Below are 18,996 nucleotides of genomic sequence, written 5' to 3'. Positions count from 1 at the left end.
AATATGTGCACAAAAATCTCATTAAGAAACCCCTATTTGGGCTGGAGAGATGGCTCAGAGGTTAAGAACACTGACTGTTCTTTCAGAGGTTCTGAGTTCAATTCCCAGCAACCACACTGTGGCTCACAACCATCTATAATGAGATCTGGTGCCTTCTTCTGGCCTGTAAAAATACATGCAGACAGATACTGTGTACATAATAAATCTTCAAAAAAAATTTCGGGCTGGAGAGTTGTCTTGAGAGTTAAGAGTACTTGCTGCTCTTGTAGAGGACCAGGGTTCAATTCCCAGCACCCACATGGTGGCTCACAACCACCTGTAACTCCAGTTCCAGTGGATCTGACACCTTCGTCTGATCTCTGTGAGCAGCAGGCAGGCATCCACATGGTGCATGCAGACATATATGCAGGCAGAACAATCATATACAGAAAATAAAAATGAGTATTTAAAGACAAAGAAAAGATGCCCCTATTTTGAGCTACAGATATGGCTCAGTGAACAAGAGCACATACTGCGCCCGCAGAGGACCTGAATTTGGATCCCAGCACCCAGGTTAGCAGCTCATAAACCCTGACAGTTCCTGTTCTGGGGATCTAACACCTCTGATACGCTGAGAACATGATTGCACAGATCACATAGACATAAAAGAAAAATAAATCTTCAGAGAAAGAGAAACCCACAGGTTTTTCTTTTTGTTGTTGTTTTTTTTTTCTTTTTTTGAGACATGATTTCTCTGTTTAGCCTGTTCTGAAACTAGCTCTGTAGCCCAAACTCAGAGATCCACCTGCCTTTGCCTCCCAAGTGCTGGGATTAAAGATGTGCACCACTACTACCCAGCAGAAACCCATATTTTGATGCTCTCTATTTCTAATACTGTGATAAATACCATGGTCAAGAGCAAGTTGGGGAGGAAAGGGTTTATTTCACCTTGTAGATCTCAGTCCATCATCAAGAGAAGTGAGGGCAGGAACTGAAGTAGAGGCCATGAAGGAAGGTTGCTTATTGGCTTGTTCCTCCTGGCTTCCTTAGCCTGCTTTCTTACATCCTAGTCCAGGGCGGCACCACCCACAGTGATCTGGGTCCTGCCACATCAATCATCAATCAAGAAAATGTACCACAGGTTTGCCCACGGGCCAATCTGGTGAGGGCATTTTCTCAATTGAGGTTCCCTCTTTTTTTTTTTTTTTGGTTTTTCGAGACAGGGTTTCTCTGTGACTTTGGAGCCTTTCCTGGAACTAGCTCTTGTAGACCAGGCTGGTCTCGAACTCACAGAGATCTGCCTGCCTCTGCCTCCCAAGTGCTGGGATTAAAGGCGTGCGCCACCATCGCCCCGCGAGGTTCCCTCTTCCAGAAAGACACTAGAGAGAGAGAGAGAGAGAACACGAGAGAGCGCCAGGGAGTCTACTCATCTTCCCCCACCTGCAGCTTGAAGGCAAGCTCATGCTTGAGAGCCCGGAGATCATCCAGTTGCTGCCGCAGAGACACCAGGGCATCCTGCTTCTCACAGACATCCTTCTCCAGCATCTTCATCGCCAGTTCCATCTCCTGCCTCATGCTGATCTGCAACTCCAGTTCCTTCTCCACGTCCTGCCGCAAAGCAGACAAACTGCTTACACTCTTGCCTCCATTATATAAATGACATAAGGTTTCACAAGGAAAGGTGGAAGGACACTTTTAGTGCTGAGCATTTTGGCAGAAGGTATTTAAGAGACATTAATGACTAATAATAATTAATAAGACACTAATAATAACTATTAGGAGCTGGGTGGCAGTTTAATCCACACATTTAATCCAGCAATTGGGAAGCAGAGGCAGGTGGATATATGGGCTAGCAGCCAGTCTGGTCTACAGAGTGAGTTCCAGAACAGCGAAGGCTACACAGAGAAACCCAGTCTCAGAATAAAACAAAATAATAATAACAACAATTAGGATTAAGAAGAACATTTGCTGGAATGTTCTCGATAGAGCTGAGACACCCTGGAGTAACAGTTCAGTTTCTGGGGATGGCCAGTAAGGCCGTGTGAAATCTTATCACTACTATGAGACTCTTTGGTTTCTACTATAGTCATGGCAGCATTCTTTAGCAGAACAAAGATACAGACTGGAGTTTTCTTCCACATTCAGGCTGTGCCCAGGGCACACCTTGGACCGTCTTACCTAGTTTCATATCTCTTAAATGACAACTTTCAAGTTCTGTATCATGCGTTCCCTCTTTAAATAGTTATGATAAAAATGAATCATGCTGCAACATGCTGATATTATTTCTAGGATACTTTTAACGAAAAACATTTTAATCCCTAATTTACAAACATACAGACAGTAAATGGTAGTTATTGAAGTGCATTAAGAAGGTTCTGTTTGAAGAAAATCTGCCATGTACTCTTTCTTTTAAAGATTTATTCATTTTATGCATGAGTCCTCTGTCTGCATGAACAACTTTTTGCCAGATGAGGGCATCAGATCCCACTATAGACGTTTGTGAGCCACCACGTGGTTGCTGGGAACTCAGAACCTGGAAGAGCAGCCAGTGCTCTTAACCGCTGAGCCATTTCTCAACCTCCTCTGCCATGTCCTCTTAACTTGAAGTAACGTATTAAGCACACATTAAAGCACCTCTCATTTTCCAACTTTCCACATTTTTAGAGATACTGCAGAGTGGGCAGGGCAAGAAACAGTTTCATAAAGTTTGTAAAAACAGGGTTGGAACTTTGATGAGACATCTGCGCTTCTCGCTACTAGAAGTTAAGGAAGTTTACCAATCGTAACTGTGTCTCCTCCTTTAAATGCTTTCTTGCTTCACTCAGTGCTTGCCCTTCTGCAGTTCTGTCTTGTTTGGGACCCTTGAAAAGGTAAAGAAGAGTACATATTTAAGGACTAAAAGACTTGACATCAAATTTGCAAACACAATAAAGAAATGCACATTGAGTATAAGGTTATGTTGGATTGGAAATCTGTTGTCTCTTTATTAAAAACCCTAAAAGTGAGTTACCAAAATTGGTGGTGGAGATTTGCCCCCTCAGTCCTGGAAAACACTGCCATGACTGTGTGTGGTTGCTAATGCCCGTAGTCTGAGCACGTGGAGTCTGGCAAGAAGACTGCTGGGAGTCTGAGGCCAGCCTGGAGTACAGACTAAGACACTGTCTAAAAAACAAAGACCACACACACAACAAAAACCACCCACCCACCCACCCACCCACCCACCCATACCCACACCCACACACCAAAACCACCCAAGCAAACAAAGGGGCTGATGCAGTGCAGATGGCAGAGTGGCTGCTCAGCCTGCACGAGCCTTGCACTCAACCCCTAGCACCTCCTAAAACTGGGGAGAGCTCAGATCTTTAACCCTGGCACTGGGAGGCAGAAGCAGGAGGATTAGGAGTTCAAAGCCACCCTCAGTTATATACCAAGTTCTAGGCCAGCTTGGGTTCCATGAGACCATGGCTCAAAAACAAAAACAAAATGCAGAACCCCAATATCCTGATTCACTGCAAAATATGAGTTGGTTCAGAGGTGTGGGTGGTACTACATTATTTTCCAAGAGAATTCACATGTCGCTGTCCAAATATCTTTGCTAAAAGGAAGTCACTAATGAAATTCTTCTGAGCATTTACAGTTGTTTTGATGTTTAATGTTTTAATGATATCCATGCCTCAAAGTCAAATACTAATACTCTACATAGGAAACTGTTTTATCCCATTATACCTTTAGAAACACTAGCAGTAGCCAAGAAGGATGCCATGAAGTCATAAACGAACAAGTAACTCTGCACACAGTTGATAGATCTATCAATTAGAATGTTCCCCTAATGTAATTCTGTCATAAATTAGAACAGTAACGGCACCAAGCCATTATCAGGGCTGAAAGCATCATGTTATGCTCCCTAAGGCTGGACACAGGTATGCTTACTTCTAAGCCCAGCACTTGGGAGGCAAAGGCAAGAATCTGAGGTCAATCTGGGTCACACAGTAAAACTTTGTCTCAAAGGATAACAACAAGAAAATTAAAAAGACAGAACTGAAAAATATAAAATAGGTTTGCAAATCTATACTCTAGGCAGTTTTCTGTCTCATCAGACAGCTCCCAAATAACCACATAGAGACTTCTTATTAATTGTGAATGCTTGACCTTAGCTTAGGCTTGCTTCTAACTAGCTCTTACAATTTAAATTAACCCATTCCTATTAATTTATTTTCTGTCTCATGGCTGTATTACCTTTACTCTGTACTGCCCATGCAGTCTTCCTGCTTTCTCTGTGCCTGGCTGGCAACTCTGCACTTCTTCCCAGCATCCTCTCTGTCTGTAAGTTCTGCCTAGCACTTGGCCAGTCAGCTCTTTATTAAACGAATCAGAGTGATGTATTTTCCACACTGTAATCAAATATCTTGCAACACTACACTACCTAAAAAGCTTGGTCCTTGGGTGGGCAGTTGGTGGTGCACACCTTTAATCCCAGCACTTGGGAGGCAGAAGCAGGTGACTCTCTGAGTTCGAGGCCATCCTGGTTCACAGAATGAGTTCCAGGATAGTCAGGGCTATAAAGAGAAACCTTGTTTCAAACCAACAAACAACCTCCCCACAAACAAAACAAAAGCTTGGTCCTTGAAAATATTGATATGTAGAAAATTCATTTTCATGCTAATTTACCCAGTGGCAACACATAACTAGGTTACTCACTTTTAAAGGAGTAGCACAGTGTAAAAATAATGGCATATTTATTATCACATAAATTATTTTAAGATATGAATATTTTGCCTATATGTATGTCTGTGCACACCCAGAGGGCAGAAGAGGGAACTGGATCATCTAGAATTGGAGCTAGCACTTGGGAGGCAGAGGCAGGCGGATCTCTGTGAGTTCGAGACCAGCCTGGTCTACAGAGCTAGTTCCAGGACAGGCTCCAAAGCCACAGAGAAACCCTGTCTCGAAAAACCAAAAAAAAAAAAAAAAAAAAAAAAAAAATCATAGAATTGGAGCTATAGATAGCTGTGAGCTGCTGTGTAGGAGCTGAGAACTGAACCCAGGTCCTCCAGGAAAAGCAATAACTTTCTTAACCGCTGAGGCATCTCTCCAGTTCCATTATATACATTGTAACCACTAAACACAGAACAAGTTATAAACTCATACAAACAAGAGCCTGAATTTAGACTTTGTTTAATGTAAGCAATGATGCGCTATGGCAGAGTGGAGGGTGCGAGCTTTGAGAACTGTACCCTGCTGGAGCCATGGCAGAGCAGAGGACGCGAGCCTCAGAGAGAGAGCTGTACCCTGTACATGAGCCTCGGAGAGCTGTACCCTGTATGTGGGCCTCGGAGAGCTGTACCCTGTTCTCGGTTACAGAGTCCAGGTAAAGAGGATGTTTGATAAACGTCAGTGCCCAGAACTGGCCACCTCCCAGTGGCTTGCACAGTGTCCCCTCACAAAGGTCTTAGAACCCACTTAGCACTTACCTTCCGACTGGATTCCAGTAGATAGGAGCTTTCTTCTTTAACTCGTTCCATTTCTTCTTGTAAGGTAATAATTCTGTTGTTGGCAACGGCAAGCTGTTAAAAAACAAAAAAACTTTTTATTCTTTTATTAGAATATTTTATTATCTGCTAAGGCATAAATTTCAGACTTGAACATTCTTAGGAAATCTATAGCTAAAGGAAGCTGTCTATCACCCTCTAAAATTGTTCTTATTAGTCAGATATGTGGTACATGCTGTAATGCCAGCACTTTGGAGGCTGGGGCTAGTAGATTCTCTTTAGCTTCAACTACAAAGTGAGATCCAGTCTCAGAAAAAGAAAAATTCTAATGAGGAACATAGGGGAAGTATCTTTCAAGTACGTAAATAAAAATGAAAATCACCTGATACTGCTTCTCTATCGTGAATACTTTTATTTTGGATGTGTGTGCATGGGTGCAGGTATGAGTGTGTACACGTGCAGGTCCGAGGTTTGCGTGGGGAGTCTTCCTTTAGCGTTCTTTCCCTTACTGTCTGAGACAAGGCCTCTCACTGAACCCGACACTCAAGTTTTGGCCTACAATGGCTGGCCAGTGAGGCCCAGGATCTGCCTGCGACCATCCCCCAGGGCTGGACTACAAACATGTGTGGACACACCCAGTTTTTATAGGGTGCTAAGCATCCAAACTCAGGTCCTCCTGCTTGCACAGCGAGCACATTAGCCACTCGGTCACCATCCCCGTTCTGCTGCCTTTTTACTACGCCCCGGTGCTGAGACTGTTTAATTCAAGAGCATCTCCATGGCTACATTCTAAACACATTTAGTGAGAATGCTTCTAAAATGTTCACAGGAGGTCCTGTCTCAAAAACAAATGGACAGAAGATCGTGAAACGCTGTCTAAACAAAGTTTTAATCAAGTATTCACTTTCTGTCATGGGAATCACATTGGGAACTCTCCAAAAGACCTGTTATAGGTAATTCAGCACTTAGAAGGCAAAGGCAGGAGGGTTTAAATTTAAAGTCAGAGGGAGCTAAATAAGACTGTGTTTCAAAAAAGACAGAAACTATATTCTATCTATCTATCTATCTATCTATCTATCTATCTATCTATCTATCTATCTATCTATCTATCTACCTTTCTGTCTCTGTCTATCATCTTTCTCTCTCTATGTTCTAAAGAAAAACTAATTAGCATACTCCTTTTTAATGCACTGAATTTCTTTAAACCAAGTTTATCTCGCTGTGCCTAACAGGACGATTAGAAACAGCGAATGAGCTTGCATTTTGGCTAGTTCACATAAGATCATGATGAAAACGTCTACTTCTATTAAACAAAGGCTAAGCTACAGATTTAGCCTACTAATCAGATGCCAGCCTTGAGGTTAATTTCCCCTTCCTATTCTAAGGGCTTCTCTAAGAGCGTTCTCATTTATATTCTTGCCTAATCTCCAGAGTTGAAAGAGGAAGTAAAAGCACCCCCATTTGCCAGTGGGGAATCTGGGCTTTTTTAGAGGTCAAGTGATCATCTTAGTCAGGAGCACATGACAATAAGAAGCATAACAAGAGGCAGGGATCACGGGCCAAAGCTGCTTGGTCAGGCACAGTCAAGAACAGACAGGATGTGGGACTCAGTAGCTTGCCAGCTTGGAACACACATCAGTGTTCCACAGAAATCTGTCTAAAAGAGATGGGGGAGGGGGTTGTCTTTGTCTAGTTGTACCACATCAACAGTGGCCAAAATGCTTACTGAATCCAGAGTATCAGGCTGTATTCTATCTAATCCCACTGGGAAAATGAATGACTACGCAGCCAGGGCAGGAAGTTTCCTACAGCGGTTCCTACCTGAAAAGTCAAATCATGTCCAAGGCAACAGGAATGATCAGTTTCATTAATTTATATTATTAAATTTATAGGTCAAATGATTGATTCCCAAACACTTACCTCCTCTGTCAATTTAGTGTTGGATTTTTCTAAAGCATCTACTTTTGCCTGAAGGTTGTTTACAGTAGCACTATTAAGACAAGAAAAAACATAACAGTCTCTTGAAAAACAGGACAATAGCTTGCACTTGCCTTCTTAGCCCCATCATAGTTATCAGTCTATAACAACTCTTTACAAGCTCAACTAGATCACTAACTGCACAGAATGAGTTTGTGATTTTTCATACATGCACACAAGAAGTTCTAATCATATCTATATCCCAATACCTTCTTTAACAATGCACACAATTTCTGCCAGACTGGTATACTCGGAGACAGCATACATGAGCGCTAGTCCTTGGCACGGACGCAGTGCTCAGTGAGTGAAGTCGCGAGTACCTGGTACATTCTGAGCGCTCCCTACAGGAGACAAAACAGCCCACATGTACACCAACTACTCTTGTGATGGTTTCATCGCACTCGACCGCTTCCTTCCTTCAACAGCTTTTGTTAGGTAACTCTGACTATGGACAGAGAACTGAGGTACAGCAAGGGCAAGGAAAAATCAAGACTATGTTTGGGTATCAAATACAAGCACATCTTTGCTTGGCTGACGTGGTTGCTGATCGTTATGGTAACACTTACTTCTTACATTTCCCCCAGAGAAAACATACTTAGATTGTTCTTGAATTTCCTAGCTGGAATCAAGATTACTCAAAATTTATATTGATACTGATGGAGGATTCTAGGCATGAAGGAAGGAAATAAAGGGTCCTTTGTCACTATCATTTCCTTAGGTGCCGTTTGAAATATGAATATCAATATGCCAGCTTCCTCTGAGACAAATTAACAGTCATAATATCTTGGTGAGAATCAAAAATAAATATACAAATAAATATATAAAGGAGGCTAATATCAAGCACTACTGTGGGAAATCCCAAGCTCATAACTCATTCTCAATGCTAGTCTTTCCAGCTAGATTAAGACTGGCCTTCCATGCAGTTCATACAGATCTAAAAGTTGAAACAAACTGCAAGGTTAAAGATATGCTAATGGCATGGGCTTTGGCTTTAACTGGCCCAAAGTCAGAAGTCAAAGGATAAACCCACAGAAATAGCTGCTGTTGGCTGTTCCCACCAGCCCTGAGCTAAGGACTGAAGAACATAACGGACAGAAAATGCCGATAGCTATCACCCTTCCACCTTAGACACACCCTCACAGCGGGGCTGCCCAGAGCGATTCCTCGGAGACCCCAAGGCTAAATAACGCAACTGAAGTGAACACATCTTCCTTGGTTGGCCCTACAGGGCAGAACCCTGCTTCTGCAGCCACGCTCACACGCTCTGGGAGAAGTGCAATACTGCACCCTTCAACAAAACGGTGAGGAACTGTCTTAGGACCCAGCTCCTTTTCTCCTAGAAACTTAGTCTTCAGGATGTGTCTTTTTACTTGTATACTGTTAAGATGTAACTTCCCCCCTTCTTCAGCTTAGCAGCTGTCAAGATCTGTAACCTGCCTGCTTGGGACTTTCTCTTGAATTCCAATAAATTGCCCCTGAGATCCCTTCTGAGTTCTTTTTTAATTTTTATTTCATGTGTATGGATGTCTTGCTGTATGCATGTTGTGTACCATGTGTGTGCCTGTGCCCACAGAAGCACTGGAGTTACAGACAGTTGTGAGTCCTCATGTGGGTGCTGGGACGTGAACCTGGATCCTCCTAAAGGAAAGTCAGAGGTCATAACTGCTGAGCCATCTCTCAAGTCCCCAGTATATTTTAAACTTATTCTATAATGAGACCTGAGACCTGCAAAGGGTACTCTGCCTCTGTGCCTATAGAAACTTTATAAGTCAGTTATAATGCCTTTTATGCTAGGCATGGTGGCACACACCTTTAATCCCAGCACTTGAAGCTGGGGCAGGTGATCTCCTTGAGTTCAAAGCCAGGTACCAGCCTGGTCTATATAAAAATTTCCAGGCCAGCCACGCTACAAGGTGAAACCCTGTCTCAAGAGAGAGAGGGTGGAGTGGGGGGAGTAATTCCAGTGAGTGTGAAATTTCTGGTGAGTACCTGATAAATAAGTGCAGTGAGCAAGGAGAGGGAAAGTTAATATATCAATTTAGTGTGTAAGCGAGAAGTGCAAGGGAACAAGAGAGATGGTTTACCCAAGATCAGTACTGCAGTAGGTGGCTTTATCCAAGGCCAAGAAATATGTGTCACGTTTTATGGTTCTTATTGAATCTATTTACTTAACCTCTAAGTTACAATCTTATGATAACCATTCATTGCCTTCTGCTAAAAGTTCCCTAACTTATCCAGTACTTAGTTCTGTGATTGGCAAATCAAATGGAATTTTTTTTTTTTTTTTTTTTTTTTTTTGGTTTTTCGAGACAGGGTTTCTCTGTGGCTTTGGAGCCTGTCCTGGAACTAACTCTGTAGACCAGGCTGGTCTCGAACTCACAGAGGTCCGCCTGCCTCTGCCTCCCGAGTGCTGGGATTAAAGGCGTGCGCCACCATCGCCCGGCTTGGCAAATGGAATTTTCTGTGCATTTGCTACACAGTGACCGAACGGGTCGTCACTGCTCACTGTTTTATGATTCCTTTCTCTCTCTACAAGCCCCCAATAAAAGAATTCTATTCAGTCTTTACTTCAGATGTCTGTTGAGTTCTTCCACGTAGTTCTTCTGGTCTAGAATCGCAGTAATCTGACCATCCCTGGAGGGAAAAACAATGGAAACACAAGTAAGAGAAGTGGCAGAAATACCTGATACAGCTTTCACCCCGCTTTCCTAAAGCCAGAGACTGCTGGCCACAGACACACCAAACCGGGGTTCACACTTGACACGTCACTATGTGGACATGTCAACGAGGAAGAGTCAGCGGTTCAAAAGTGGCAGAAACAACCTACATTAATACGGCTTTCATAAGAGTCAAGATATTTTAAGAATTATTTTCTGTGATTGCATGTTTTCCTTTGTGTATGATTGCACAGTATGTGTGCAGTACCCCTGGGCCCCCTGGAACTGGAGTTATCCATGGTTGTGAGCCACTATGTGGGTGCTGGGAATGGAGCCCAGATCCTCTGGAAGAGCAGCCAGTGCTCTTTCCGCTGAACCAGCTCACCAGCCCCAGTTTGTTTCTTTCTAATACAGGGTCTCTCTACGCAGCTCTGGTTGTCCTGGAGTGCACAGAGACTGAGTGCTGGGATCAAAGGCATGTGCCATCATGGCTGGCTTGTTTCTCTGTTTGAGTTTCTGGTCATTGAGGCTCAGCCTTCCAGGGTGGGGCAAAGATGGGGTGCAGCAATGCTGAGCTTGTCCAAATTTTCAAGCTCTACTTCAAACAACAGAGAACAGGCTGGACGGGGTGATTTTACACTTGGCTCTTATGCTGAGAAGCAGAGGCAACGGGGAAGCCCGAGTTCAAGGCCAGCTTGATCTACGTGGGGAGGGAGCGCTAGGCCACTCTGGGATATAGTACGAGGCTATCAGGAAAAAAAAAAAAAAGAAACGATATGGAGAATTGGGTTGACTTTATATATCTTTATTATGTCTGCCCCCGAAATACCTAGCAGGAAAGTCATTCACCTAAAAATCCTTTTAATCATAGGCCCAATAATCAGATATTTTTGCCAAGACTTTATTAAAGCTATATAACCAAAAGTTTGTCTACTAAATCTACTAACACAATATTGTTATAAACTAGACAAGGAAAAATATGCTATATCTAGTCAGGCAGTGGTGGTGCACGCCTTTAATCCCAGCTCTTGGGAGGCAGAGGCAGGTGGATGTTCGAGGTCAGCCTGGTCTATAAGAGCTAGTTCCAGGTCAGGCTCCAAAGCTATAGAGAAACCCTGTCTCGAATACAATATGAAACAAACAAACAAACAAAAAACCAAAACACTAAATTCTGAGGAAAAAGAAATGCAATTTCTTCATACATACCCCTCACTACCTTTACTGCTGTTTCCATCTTTGAGATACATGGAAAAATCTATAACTCCAACCTACAGAGAGAATTTTCAGAAGTTAATTGAAAATTCGATACTATTCCCGACATAAAATAATGCTGCTTTCTAGGCATTTAGAAGTAACACAACTGTGACCGTCACCAGAAGTCCATGAGGAACGTTTAACATTTTACTATGAAGGTAATGTAAAGTGAGAAATTAGAAGAGCCAACGTGAGTCACAGGGGCGAGGATGTGGCTCAGTACAGCCGACTGTGCCCCGAACAGGCACAACTCACTTCCATGCCCAACAACACACACACACACCACGACCACCACCAAAATAACAATAAAAGAAAAAGGAAGAAAAAGAGAAAACAATTCATGACAGTCAACGAATACTTAGCACAAAGAGTAAGGTTTAAATTTTCTTTTTCTTTTTCAGGCATTCTGCTACTGACTTTATTTTCTTCTAGAAAAAGCTTTTTAAAAGTTATTTATATAAGTTTTCTTTTTAAACTTAATTTCTACAAGCTTACAAAGAATTGGGTTTCATTACGTACTCTTTAGTGCCTCGTCCCTTCTTCCTCGTCCCCTCACCCCTGTAGCTTACTCTGCATTTTCTCGTACATGTGACCTTTTGACCTTCCCATCTTTGTCAGCCCCTTTGTGGTCTCCTATTTAATTTTAAAGTTTGAAATTGTATAGTCAGAAGCTACACCCATAAAGTGTCACCAGCATGATAGCCTAAACCTGAGGTGAACAAGGACATCAACAAAAGATACAAAAGCGGACAGGGACAGGGGACGGTCAGGCCCCACGCACACACAAAGAACTACAGGCCATCAAGGAATGCCAACAGTGGGAGGGAGGTCTCCTCCAGGGAAGAGCATACAACTGCTAATCCAATACCCAAGGGTCAGCCCTGAAAACACCGACACAAGAAATAGTATACAGACTGAGCAGGGTATAGCTAGGGATATATATGTATACACATAAACATATATGCAGGTAACAACAATTAAAAAGGGGGGCTGTGAATCTGGAAGAGATTTGACGAGGGAGTTATTAGAGGATCTGGAGGAAGGAAAGAGAAGAGAGAAATGATGTAATTACATTATAATGTAAACATTAATAAAACTATTATAGTTATAATCCAGAAACAACACCTATTCCCTTGTTTATGTTTCACAGGATCAGAAAAAGAAAAGCAATTTAAATACCCACAGCCTTCGCACTGCCCCTACCGACCACTGCTAACATTTTGGTGTCTGTTTCAACTTTCACGGAGGAACATCTTCATCTTCTCAAATCTGCCACTTTATTACCATCTTATTCCTTTTTTAAAAATCCAAATCACACAACACAACCTTTCCTATTTCCCCCAGTAAAATGGAACAAACTCACCACATTATAAGGGGTGAGAAATAGTCTCAGTGAAACATCTTTATTATTGGGCAATTAACTCAAGCATGGCCCTGATCAAGGTGAACTGTATTTACAAAAACTCCATTAGTGCTCATAAAAACCCCATTAACTACTCTTTTTTATCTGTACATATCAAGAATGGAAAGCACCAAAAACAACTAGAAGATATATGCACCTAGAAAATAAGGCTTTGAAACTAAGCAGTTGAACCCTAGAGCCTTCACTGCACTCCCTCGCTGCCCTGGCTTTTAATATATATTCAGGAGGTACAGCCGAGGCCAGAATTTGAAAAAGACAAAAACCTAATTTTCCCTATTCACACTGAGACAGAGGGGAAATCTGAAGCAGGGCAATTGATGTGATGAAGGATTTACTAATAAACTAGCTTGGGAAATACTAAGCTATAGAACGTGAATTTCTCTAAGGGGACGCTGCCTCCAATATGACTGGAAGACAGTAATGTACTGGGCAGGCTTGTTAGAAACTGAGAGAAAGAACGTTTTGTTCCATAACTGAAGTTTGCAGTTGCTGAGAAAGTTTCTGCTAAAGTGTGTTCGCCAAGACTGACCTCCAGTGAGGCTCTATTTCCACAACAAAAGGAGACAATCCTGACTTAAAGTCCCTTAGGCCCAACCCAGAACAAAGAACAATGCGTCCAGGAATATCAGGGGGTCCCACCCACCATTAAACCCTGGTCTGCCATTAAGTCCCAGTGCTCTCACTAGGTAAAGCATAATTCTGACAGGCGGGCAGGAGAAACCTGGGTAACAACTACAGGAAAAGATCAACATTGGTGCACTGAAGCAGTCAGGCACTGTCCGTGCTATGCAAATGTCCCATCTGTCCAAGTGGTCAAACTTACAGTTTCCTAGCTTGTTAAAATTGTTCTAAGTGTAACCTGGGGCTGAAACAATGTGTGTAAATTGCATAAGCCTGGGGCCCACATATGTAAATTGGTAAAATTTTCTACCTGAAGCTGGCTCCCTTTTGTGCCTAGCCAGAACCAGTCACAAACTAATAGAGCTTCTTCCTTTACTGACCTCTAAGTGTGCAGAGCGGTTTCTCACTTCAAAGTCATATTAAATATTAACTCTATAGGAATAACAAAATGAAAGGAAATCCTGTTTCTGATGCTCACAATGTCTTCTAACTTGGTTAATGTGATCTAACCAAACCAGGCCCTGAGAGGACAGGACACAGAGTGACACCATTGGTTACAGGAGAATTTCCCATACCTGAGAGTCCAGGTCCTCTCCTTTCATGCAGAAATTGGCATCAATGACATTCAGACCCACCAGGAGACCGGCAATAATAGCTCCCTCCTCTTCCATCATGAGGGCATTGGCTTCGTAGAACTCACTGCAACAGAAACCCAGGGAGCACAGTAAGACCTTGGCATATTTATTCATGTGTGTGTGCATATGCACACATGTACATGGCTAGAAAACGAGGCTCTGCTAGAGACTGAACCCCAATCTTTCTGGATGCTATGCAAGTCCTCTACCCCAAGCCCCACCCAGCACCACAGTTGCCTACCGAATAACATGTACTGTAAATATCCCGAAGATGATCTTAGAGTTTTATTTTTTTTAATTTTTATTTTATGTGCATCGATGTAAAGGTGTCAGATCCTGAGTTACAGACAGTTGTGAGCTGTCTGGGAATTGAACCTGTGTCCTCTGGAAGAGCAGTTTGTGCTCTTAACCACTGAGCCATCTCTCCAGTCCCTGATCTCCGAGTTTTAAAGAATCATTTCCTATCTAACTTAGGTAAAAATAGTTATTACTAAAAATCAAAAGTAAAAGAAACATATGTGAAACCTAATAGGTTTCCTGATAACAGGTTTCTCTGCTGCCGCAGTAAGCCAGATCAAGCTGGACAGAAAAAGTAAAAGAACAGGTTTATTTGAGCAAAGCAATTCCTGGATGAGTCCCCCAGCCCCAGATATCAAGGCCAGAGAAGACACACACCGGAACTAATGCAGGGAGCTTTTACACTCTGCAAGCGATGGCGTGATGATGTATCCTCCACAAGCTTGGTTTGTGCTCAAGTACGGTCAAAAGCTGACCGCTTTAGGAGGGGTCTTGGGCTACTGGCAACTTCAGGGGAGGAGCTGCTGCAGCAGCCAAGAGCACAGAACTAGACTTTCTGGCACCTTTTCTTTGTTAGCAATTCTGAGTGGGTGGGGTTTGGAGAGAGAGAGAGAATGGGACTTTCCAGATCAAGCAGGAGTGAGCTGGAGATTCTTGCCAAACAAAACCTTTTAATTACATCTACCAATTATTTAAGATGCTTGATAACTTATGAAATACATATGCATTTGATGTGGGAGTCCCCTCTGTGTGTTGCTTGTATTGGTTAACGAATAAAGAAAACTGCTTTGGCCTGATAGGGCTGAACTTAGGTAGACAGAGAAGACAGAACTGAATGCTGGGAAGAAGAAAGCAGAGTCAAAGAATGGCCATGGAGCCGCCAGAGTCAGACATGCTGAATCTTTCCAGGTAAGCCACTGCCACGTGGCAATATACAGATTAATAGAAATGGGTTAAGTCAAGATGTGAGAGTTAGCCAATAGAGGCTAGAGCAAATGGACCAAACAGTGATTTAATTAATGCAATTTCTGTGTGGTTATTTTGGAGCTAAGCTAGCTGGGCGGCCGCGATGAACAAGCCGGCCCTCCCCATGCAACATGCATTTATAATATGTTTGCCATATGATATATGAAATTATGTCATAATTAACAAAAGTGCAATTATACCATTATAATTAATTTGAAAATAGTTTCTGGCTGAAAAAATTTCTTAAAAAATATTTCTGGCTTAAAAATTATTTCAAAAAATAATTTCCTATAATTTTCTATACATTTTGTTTTCTTTTTTTTCTTTTTTTCTTCTTTTTTCTTTTTCTTTTTTTTTTTTTTGAGACGGGGTTTCTCTATATAATTTAAGTCCTGGCTGCACTGGAAATTGCTTTGTAGACCAGGCTGACCTTGAGCTCATTGAGATCCACTTGCCTCTGCTTCTCAAGTGCTGAGATTAAAGGCGTGCACCACTGCTGCCCAGCCTTACATTGATTTTACAGTATCTCACTGTATTACCTAATTATTTAGCAATCTTCCTTACTTTAGCCAGCCCCTCTGTGAAACAGGCTGCCTGAGCTTTTACCACTACAGAGCCCAGAAACAAAAAAGCAAACTTAAAAAAAAAAAGAAAGAAAGAAAAAAACCCCAAGTATCTAGAAAACTATAAATGGGCAAAGAGTCTTCAAGACCCACAGATGGTTAAATATACCTACACTACCCAAACACTGATGTATGATCTAACAACTACGTTTCTTAGCGTTTATTCAAAGAAGCTGGAAGCGTACGTCGGCACAGAGACCTGCAAGGGGTGCTGTGAGCAGCTTCCTTTCAAAAGTGGAAACAACTAAGATGGATAAACAAACATATAAGGAATGTATTTTTGTTTAGCACTAAAAATATGTTCCTGAGCCATGAAAAATCGTGGAGCACCCTGAGAGTATATTACTAAGTGAAAAGGCTATATATTTATGATTCTAACTAGCTGATATTTTGGAAAAGGCAAAACCAAAAAGGCGGAAAATGATTAGTAATTAAAGTTGAATGAGAGAGGCATAAATAGGTAGACCCCACACACTTTCAGAATTCACAGAATGTATAGCACAAGGGTGAGCCCTAATACAAACTACAAACCTCAAAAGACCAAGATACGCCCGTGTGTGTGCACGTGCGCACCTGCATATGCACACGTAGAGCAGAGGATATAGGAATTCTTTCTCTGTACCTTGTACTCTATTGCTATCAATCTATAACTGCTCCAAAATGAGTCTACTGAAACGGTTTTAGAGGTTAGCCTGGTCTACATAGCAAGTTCCAGGCCAACAGGGTTACACAGTAAAACCCTGTCTAGGTTTTCAGGTTTAGGCATGGCATCTCACAATTATAACCTTAGGACTTGGGAGGCACAAGCAGGAAGAGTACACTTGCAAGGCCAGACAACATGGTAAATTCTAGGTCAGACTGAGCTAGCCGTGAGACTTTGTCTCAACACATGCACGCACGCACGCATGCATGCACACACACACAGCTTTTTGAAGCCATCCTTGGTGATGCATGGCTATAACCCCAGCATTTGGGAGGATTCTGAATCCAAGTCCTGTCTGGGTTACATAGGCAACCGTCTAAAAACACCAAATGCAACCTTGCTCTAAGGGGTTGGACGTGCAGCTAAAAGACAGACCATGTGTGTGGTGTGTAGCATGTTTGAGTTTTTGTCCTTAACCTCCAACTCCCAAAGCTAAAGCCAAACAACAGAAAGACCCAGAGACATGCCATACAACTTTCATCACCTTGACATCAAGCTTTTCAAAAACACTGTACTCTATGGGCTTCCGATAAGTCACTGGGGACTCCTCACCCAAATTCAGTCACCCTTGATCTCTGGCAACCATCAATGCAGGACACCAAATTTAGATTCTTGTTTTTCCTTTGACTCTACAAAGTATATTAGCAAATGATAAAAATGTTGATTTTTTAGCAACCTTTTAGCAAATTTTTTTATCCAAAAATAAAACAAAACGAAACCAAAACCATTGCAGCACAATGTTCGCAAGTTTGCTGATTCTCTCAGCAATTAATCACGTGCGGTTCTGCTCCCTGACAGCCTGTGAAGGAGACTCCGCAGAATTGGGGTCACCAGTGCTCTTTAACAGCCGAGTTTCGGGGCTTCAATTTCAACATCTTCCACTCACGAGCTTGGGAGCTGAGCATGGCTGCAAGCCAACATCACACATTTCAAAACTACCAGCAAGATGACTTTCAGACTTGAAGTTTAATGTAGGTACAGAAGGCTACCCTTCTGTAAATCATACCTGTATGAGTGTATGAATTTTCCGAGGAGCCATGTGTGCAATTGTTAACTGAATTAGAGAGAGAATCTTGGAGACCTTCTTTCTCCATCATTGTCCTCCCATCCCCACGATATCCTGCTTTCTACCATCAGAGACTGATATAACCAGTTGTGAACTTTTGTAGTGAGTTATACAGACCTGACTTTCTTTTTGTATCTGGAATTCTTTGTGCAATGTTCTACACGTTGTAGTCTGTTTTCATTGCTGGACTGCATTGTATGACAGGAATACCCATTCTACTTTTAGCTTTTGGCATCTAGGACAGGATGGCCTGAACTTTACTATGTAGTCTAGGCTGACCTTGAGCTCTGCGTGAGCCTTCTGAGTACTGGCTAGACTCACAGGTGTTTGTTCACACACCTGGTTTATTATTGATGGTGGATATCTGGGCTGTCCAGTGCATGGAAGTTACAGTGCTTCTCAGAACACCATTGTGTGTATTTTTTTTTTTTTTGGTATACACATAGATGGCCTTTTTTTTTTTTTCTGTTTTAAGACAGAGTCCCATTATGTGGCCTTGATTTGCCTAGGACTTACTATGTGGATGATGCTGCCCTCACACTCATGGAAATCCACCTGCCTCTGCACCCTAGTGCTGGAATGAAAGCCATGTGCCACTCTTCTGAGCACCACAGATGCAGTTTTGTTAGACATACTCAGGAATTTAACCATTGAGTTAAATGAAATTAAGTTATATATAGCAAAACCCTCTTTGTCCAGTTCACATGAGTTAATAGTTATTCTGTGCTCTACTGGACAAGTGTTAATATTTCAGACCCCGTTCAGCATTAGCAGAAAGTTACTTCATATCCCTTCTAACATTACACACATATATACATGTGTATGATATATATAATGTATATATATTGAGACAAAGTCTCACAATACAAGGCTGAACTTGGACTCTGAACTTGGCCTAGAATTTGGAGCAATTCTTCATATGTCCTGGTGTTGGATTACAGGTGTGTGCCATCATACCTGACCAATAGTTGGTACCAACTGCCCTTTCATTCTGGTTATTTTGGGTAAATAGCAGTATCACCTTGTTTTACTGCATTTATTTACTTGTTTGTGTATGGGTGTGTGCGTGCCACAGTATGTGTATGAAAGTCAGAAAACAATTTGCAGGAATTGGTCCTCTCCTTCTGCCATGTGGGTCTGGGGCTTAAACTCTGGGTACCAGGCTTATGGGCAAGTGATTTTACCCACTAAGCCATTTTGCTGACCCTTGTATCTTGTTTTAATAGATACTTTTATGATGGCCAGTAAAGTCACACATCTTTTTCTATGTTTACTAGTCATTTGTTTTGTTTTGTTTTGGAGACAG

The 18,996-nt window shown here is 42.1% G+C and overlaps 1 protein-coding gene across 7 annotated transcripts in view; it reads right to left on the bottom strand.

Annotated features, from left to right (window-relative positions):
• Positions 1–18,996, bottom strand: part of Rufy3 (RUN and FYVE domain containing 3) — an 86,127-nt gene that overhangs the window by 16,998 nt on the left and 50,133 nt on the right. For all 7 annotated transcript variants that reach the window (XM_057771437.1, XM_057771440.1, XM_057771441.1 and 4 more), the window contains 7 exons: positions 13,976–14,099; positions 11,309–11,370; positions 10,014–10,079; positions 7,389–7,458; positions 5,451–5,543; positions 2,757–2,840; positions 1,420–1,587 (listed from right to left, as the gene is read on the bottom strand). In XM_057771437.1, coding sequence (XP_057627420.1) covers positions 1,420–1,587; positions 2,757–2,840; positions 5,451–5,543; positions 7,389–7,458; positions 10,014–10,079; positions 11,309–11,370; positions 13,976–14,099 — 667 coding nt within the window. The remainder of the gene's footprint in view (positions 1–1,419; positions 1,588–2,756; positions 2,841–5,450; positions 5,544–7,388; positions 7,459–10,013; positions 10,080–11,308; positions 11,371–13,975; positions 14,100–18,996) is intronic.

The sequence above is a fragment of the Chionomys nivalis genome, chromosome 6, assembly GCF_950005125.1.
Source record: "Chionomys nivalis chromosome 6, mChiNiv1.1, whole genome shotgun sequence".
Classification (NCBI taxonomy): Eukaryota; Metazoa; Chordata; class Mammalia; order Rodentia; family Cricetidae; genus Chionomys; species Chionomys nivalis.
Note: the sequence above shows the minus strand (reverse complement) of the source record. Positions and strands in the feature narration are given on the sequence as shown.